This window comes from Nomascus leucogenys, chromosome 8, assembly GCF_006542625.1.
Source record: "Nomascus leucogenys isolate Asia chromosome 8, Asia_NLE_v1, whole genome shotgun sequence".
Taxonomy (NCBI): Eukaryota; Metazoa; Chordata; class Mammalia; order Primates; family Hylobatidae; genus Nomascus; species Nomascus leucogenys.
The window spans coordinates 19,827,848-19,834,981 of NC_044388.1; the positions used below are offsets into that span (position 1 = coordinate 19,827,848).

At 40.2% G+C, this 7,134-nt stretch overlaps 1 protein-coding gene across 2 annotated transcripts in view; it reads right to left on the reverse strand.

Moving 5' to 3' along the window:
* ATP2C1 (ATPase secretory pathway Ca2+ transporting 1) overlaps positions 1-3,596 on the reverse strand; it is a 154,751-nt gene extending 151,155 nt beyond the window's left edge. For both annotated transcript variants that reach the window (XM_003265403.4, XM_030816834.1), the window contains exon 1: positions 3,146-3,596. In XM_003265403.4, coding sequence (XP_003265451.1) covers positions 3,146-3,253 — 108 coding nt within the window. In that variant the 5' untranslated portion in view covers positions 3,254-3,596. The remainder of the gene's footprint in view (positions 1-3,145) is intronic.
* Positions 3,597-7,134: the final 3,538 nt, after the last annotated feature.

Below are 7,134 nucleotides of genomic sequence, written 5' to 3' on the forward strand. Positions count from 1 at the left end.
CCTCGTGTCAAATCTTCTTGTCTGTATGACACCAAGTGCGAGAAGAGCACTAGGAGAAGTTTTAAACAATAAAGCATATATGAACAAGGTGAGTATAACAATGATCATAATTTGGACCACAGAAAAGGGGTATGGGGACCTTCTAGGCCTAGTAAAGGCAACCAAGGAGGTCTGTGTCACAGTCAATCGAGTGTGTACCCTCTGCCTGTTGTGTGGTCACCTTTACACCAGTATCTGCCAGGCTCCAGTATGCCTCAGGGAACAAAAAACAAGATAACATCCAGTGTCATGTCTGCATGGGTGCACGAATATTGACATGAAATCACATGATTTACTACATAGAATGTAGTAAGGGCCGTATCTGAAGCAAACAAAATATCTTGGAAAAGGAAGACTTCATTCTTCCCAGCAGCACTGGAGAAAGCTTTTCACTGAGCCCATTTAATCTGAGTCTTGAAGGATGTACAGGAGACCTGCAGGAGGGCAAGTTGTAAGTAAAGGAGAGAATTCTAGGCTAGAGGTGGGGGAGTTCATTTAAATGTGCAAAGGTAAAGAAGCAGATGGTGTTCTAGGACAATATTCCCCAAGTATGTGGAACTCAACATGGTTGGAACCTAGCAGTGCTAAGCGAGGTGGGAGAAGATTTTAAGTGGCATGCAGAGACTACATTCAATAACACTGAATCATTTGAGATTGAAAAAAATTATCTACCTTTTAATTCCTTTCCATCCTCACCCAGGAAACTTTCTCAGTTGGCTCCTAGGATGCTCTAACCTTTCTCTTAAAAGCTAATCTTCCTTATTAACAAATGAGCAGGTTTCAGGCTTGGAGGTTTTACAGCCAATAGTATCTACCTAGAATTTAGTATTATTTTGCTTTTATTAATTATTTTTACTTATGGCTAATGACAATGGTTTTCCATTTACAGTCATGATGTGAAATTTTTTTCTAAATAAACTCTAATAATGCGATTTAAGTATAAATACAGAAAAATATTGAGGAGTTAATCATACAGACGTGGTAAACACAGTAAAAAATTATGACAGTGGTATGTGAATATGGGAAATTTTAGAAATACTCTCAAGGAGAAAAGTTACCAGGGTGATATTTTGCTATCACTAGATTGTTCAGGGATCAAGCATGGTAAAATGGATAAAATTTAAAGCCATGAGATAGAAATTCACATCTTCCTCTGGTATTTCTAGCTGCATGGGCAAGGGCTGTTAAGGGCTCTAAGTCTCAATCCCTTCGCTTTTATATCAAGGATTAGTTATGCAAGAATGCAAGGATTAGAGGCAACAAATATGCAGGTCATAAGATTGTAGACATTATTAACCTCCTTTATAACTTCCCAACAAGCTTTCAAGGTTAGTTATGACGAATTCTGACCTAATTTCTCTAATTCTGTGAGACATTAGGTCTGCAGAGCTGTAGTTGGCTTTAAAAAGAAATCAAATATATTATTTCTCTTAATTATTCAATTCACTTATATAAGAATTTAAGAACTCAGCATAATACTCACTCCCAGCTGTTCCTAGGTTGTCCCAAATGGTTGTAAACAGGGGAGGGGACTACCCACCCTGTCCAAGTCAGACGTTTTATGTTAAATTCTAATGGTCTTCTGAATGCATTTTGTAATACTTCTTCAATAAACTAAAAACAAAGAACCATAGAACTACACAAGCAATATAGCCACATCTCTGAAAACTTACAATACTGAGAAAAAAAAAAATCACTCAATTCACATTCCACAGTTTTGGTCCCATCCTTTCAGCCACCTCTCTTCCTTCCGTAATAAATGAGGCCTGAAGAAGCCTGTGAACATTAAAAGATTGGCAAACAAAAACTTATACAGCCCTACCACTTGGTTCTCTAGCTTTCTACTTCAAAAGCAAGTGCAGGCTGAAACTTGGAAACCAAGAGGTTTGTCTTTTAATGGTGACACCTTGCCTAAATAAGAGACAAACTGGACCAGCCCAGCTCTCTTAGTGAACAGAGTCTGTTTGAATTTCTGGCCCTTGTAAAATTATTAAAGCAGGGCATACAAGCACTTTCCTCTCAAACAGTAGCAATGATTTTTATTTTCCAAATTATGCATTGCCTTTTTGGGAAACCTGTCATGAGAGGATTTTCTGTCTGCTAAACCTATCTTGCATTTCCTGGAAGTGTTTTATTAAGTGGGTCATCTCATATCACAAAGGAGAAAAAAATACAGGACACTGGTGATATCTCCTGCACAGTTTTGCAGTTCTAGTTACAAGCACAGCGCATAAGCAATTTATGACTGCTGGGTCTTTGGTATGGCTATACATTTGTCCTTCACATTTGTATACCACCACCACACTTCTTCCTAAATGAATCACTAGATTTAAATGGATCAGATATTGCTACTTCTTCTAACAATTTGGTAAAATTCATAAAAATCATTTTTAGAAATGTTTTTTTTGGAGACCAAAGGAATGGACTGATATAAATCTCACACCATAAAAATGAGTGCATGATTTTAAATGAGACGTGATCAGATATTTTAACAGTTTTTAAAATGCTTATATTCCCAAGTGATAGCGTCTCCTTCTAGAAATCATAGCTTCTGATTGGCTAAAAAGCCTGAAAATGGCAGTGCTCTACCTCCTACCTTTTACACACACAAAAATGACCAATTGCTTCTGAATGATATTTATAGCTTGTTAATGATCTGTTTAAGGTTATTATAGTTTATAAAATGTTTTTTGTTTTGCAAATTCCGGCTATATAAACATAACCATAAATACAAGAAGACAAGTGTACTTCTGGGGTCTGATACTTTCTTTGTTGAGATATTAATAGTGTCAAATTTTGTATCTGAGGCATTGGAAAACGATCAAAGAATTCAAAATTTAACTTTGATAGAGTAGCTCTTTAGAAGAAAGAAAGCATGAGGCTTCATTACAGAACTCCGCTTAATCTCAGGATCTGAATGTTCCAAGTTTAAATAAATTCTCACAAGCCTGCTTGCTTTCTGATTGCCAAGTCTGAACAGCCACAAGCAGGATCTGACCTGTACCTATAAACATGTAAACCAGCACAAATGAAATCACTAAGCGACATAAAAGCAACAAGGAACAAGCACCCGTTAATTTTAAAGATAATATAAACAAAATGATACCTGTTCTTCGGCTCTTTGGTTTCTCAGCGTCGATAAATATCTCCTAATTGCATGGAGAGGATATTTTTTGAAATAAGAGAATCTAGATGGAGGCAACAGACTATCCATAGTGAGGAAAGCAAGAGGGTCCTTGTCTGCACCTCCTTGTCAGCAACCATATGAAATTAGAAACTTAGCAATTCCTCAGATGCCTAAAGATTTGTTTGTAGCTCAACCACTTCCCTCCTACAAACAAAGCAAATGTTCTCCTTGCTGTTTCCTCTTTTGGGTAGAGTTCCTGGTGAAACCAGACAGCCAAGTATGAACACTGTCTAGAAGCGTCCAGAAATGCAATGCCCAAAGGGCAATAGGAATTCAGGGGCTGGTCCACAGAATGCAAATTGCTTAGTGGTAGTGATGCGACTGTCCTATTTCTAGCAACAGTGTTCTGTTGCAAGCTATGTTAATATTAGCTAGCTAGTGACTTTCCATACCCACAGACTCTCGTGAGGCTTAATTTTAATTCTTCTGACACTTTTTCTAGTTCTTAAACAGGGCATGAGATGTGGTTTTCCCAGTTTCCTTCTAGATTTCTTATCATCATGCGCACACACAGACACACAGCTCAGTTGTGGTCTGAGCTCGAAAGTGTTGATTCATTCAGTCTTGAGAAGACTGTTTTAGGGGACTTCTAAAAAAATTTAACAAATTACCTCACTCTTCATTGTTATCAAGGAGCTCATTGTCAGCACTGAAAACGTTTGGCTTGCACTGTGATGCATTATGCAACATGCCCAGTAACCAGATACTTTACATTAATTGAACAATAGCTGCAAACAGATTCTGTTCTGAGTTAAAAGCCTTCTCTCCTTGAATCCTTATCTCAAATCCACAGGCTGAATTCAGAAACATTAACTTTCCCTAGGCTTTTAAAAACTATGAGTGTAAGTGAGAGAAAATGTTTTATGTTTACTTTCTCTTATAAAAAAAGATTCACGCTTCAAAAAAGAAAAAGAAAAAGAAAAATAATGCCAAGAGGTCTGTGGTCTTAGAGGACATGAAATCATAAAATTTGAAAGTTTAATATTTTCTTAATACTTTATAGAGATCACAAGGTATTTCTAAACTAGGGCCCCAAATAGACTTTACTATTTTATTATCCTTTTAAACTTTGCAGTAGCTGGTTCCTTTGATGGAAATATTTGGTCACTTCTGTGAGGGGCTGTCATGTAGAAAATAGACTGGACATCAACAAAAATTATGTGACCCAGAGTTTTCTTTAAGGGTGAAAGAGAGACCTGGTTTTTCCCTCCTCACCGAGGGCACTGCAAGTTAGGGAGGAGGAGGGGGTAGGCAGAGCTGGGGAAATTACGTTGCAGCCTGAGTTGTCCCCCTGGACAGCCTCCCTGACCCTCCTGGATGGGTCACCTGCCTTCAGGGAACATACCTGATGGCCTAAAGCTGGTTGTGCTGCAAGCAGCCCAGGCCATCTGTCAGGTTGGCATTGGGCCCACTAGCAAGGTGATCTTCCAGACTCACCAGGGCCAGCCTGGTGGTTCCGAGAAGTCATTTACATATTGCTACAGGAAGTGGCTCCTGGAGAGGCCCTGCCCTTCTGTCAGCTCTCCAGGTGCACCATGCTACATCCATACAGAGGCTCTGCACGTCCCTTCTCTGTATGCTGGAGACAGCTGACTCTAATGAGGGCAAGGGAGAAGCAGTGTGCTTGTGAAACACCTGAATGCTAAGGGCACAGTGTTGCATGCTCCCTGCCAGTTCATGACCCAGAAAAACAAGAAGTGTAGAAGGCTAGATACCCTGGGCCAACTTGAGGCCCTGGAAAGAGAGGCAGCCCTAGGGATTGTGGGGGCAGGGAAATGTGCCATTTATACATACTCTCGAGATCCATTAACTGCCCTTTTGCTTCTCTTTTTAAAATGATCTAAACTTTCAGAGATGCCTCTTTCTTGTGGGCAGAAGCCAGCAGCCTGCTAAACACCCACAGCATGACTGGTGATCCAATCTTTTCCCAACAGACGAACACAAAGCAGACTTCATTTCCACAGTTGTTTCAGGATCACTTTTTCTTGGGCTAAGGTGAGTGATGAAATGAAATGGGGAGGGAGAAATGCAGCATCCAAACAAAAACTGTTCTAGTAGATTAAGCACAAAAAAGAAAAATGGATGAAACAAATGCAACTAAAACTCCTTTAGGAATTTAATTGATAACGAATATAAATCATATCTAATACTAATTGGGCCCTTTGGCCAGGTGATGTGCTAAAGTCTTTACATGTCTTATCACATGTAATCCTACAGTAACATATGGGAAAACTAAAGCTCAGAGAAGCTAACAATTTGCTGAGGTCACACAGCTACAAAAACAGAGGCGAAGGGGATTCTAACCAGATAAACCTGACTCCAGTCTCTGTATCCAACCAGTATACAGCAGAACCACTTAACCCACTCCTAGAAATGAATTCTCAAGGACCTATTAACTTGAAGAAGGAAAGACATGGTGTTACCTTGTTAAAGAGAAATACAGGCCAGGTGTGGTGGCCCACGCTGGTAATCCCAGCATTTTGGGAGGCCGAGGCGGGCGGATCACTTGAGGTCAGGAGTTTGAGACCAGCCTGGCCAACATGGTGAAACCTCGTCTGTACTAAAAATACAAAAACTTAGCTGAGTGTGGTGGTGCGTGCCTGTAATCCCAGCTACTTGGGAGACTAAGGCAAGAGAATCACTTAAACCTGGGAGGCGGAGGTTGCAGTGAGCCCAGATCGTGCCACTGCACTCCATCCTGGGCAACAGAGCAAGACTCTGTCTCCAACAAAAAAAAAAAAAAAAAAAAAAGAGAAATACAAATGTAGATGGCTAGGAATTTGCAGACTACAATTGGAGAGCAAGTAACGTCTTTTCAAACAATCATACAACTTCCTGTCCTGAATTCTCTATAAATAATGTTCATATCATTACCTACCTCTTAAAGATTCCTTTATGAAATGATTCTGGTGATGCTAAAAAGCTGTATTTGTAGATACAGATATTCTGCTTCCCAATTTTTGAAAACTACTACAATCTCAGTTTCTGTTTGACATAGGTTTCAATGGTCCGTCTATATTTAATACAATATGAATGTGGGAATTTATGCACCCTGTTTCTCAGATGGTAGGCATAGTCTCCTTAAGTTTACGGTATGGACATCTCTACCATCACAGCTTGGAGAAGCGCCTTTTTTTTTTTTTTTTTTTTAGGAGTGCCATATTTTATTGCCCCTGTGACTCAGGTGCCTTGATGAAAGACAGCTGACCAGAGTCCTGGTGGCTACAATCTATATCTGCAAGGACTGAAGGGCCCAATGTTTCTTCCACAAGTATATGAGGTATATTCTGCCCTCTGCAAAGCAGCACAATAAAGAGTGGAAGCAGGCTGGGTGCGGCGGCTCACGCCTGTAATCCCAGCACTTTGGGAGGCCAAGGCAGGCGGATCCTGAGGTCAGGAGTTCAAGACCAGCCTGGCCAAGATGGTGAAACCCTGTCTCTACTAAAAACAGTAAAATTAGCCGGGCATGGTGGTGTGTGCCTGTAATTCCAGCTACTCAGGAGGCTGAGGTAGGAGAATCACTTGAACCCGGGAGGCAGAGGTTGCAGTGAGCCAAGATCATGCCACTGCACTCCAGCCTGGGCGACAGAGCAAGATTCCGTTTCAAAAAGAAAAAGAAAAAAAGAGAGTGGAAGTAGTTATCTGTTATTTTGCAGAACTCACTCTCACCCCTCGTCCTCGATAGAAAAATAACCAACAGAAACCATGAATCCAGGAAAGTCATAGATTAAGGCTGTAATCCCACAATGAAAGGATATTTGTGTGTTCTCTGTGCTTTCTAATAATAATCTGCTTTTTCGCAAATGGCTTAAAGTGTGGGGAATCCCAAATTCTTCACTTGAAAAGCAACATAACGAGGCAAAGCCAACACCAGGAAAAATAGTGGCAAGGGAGTGAGGAGAAAGATA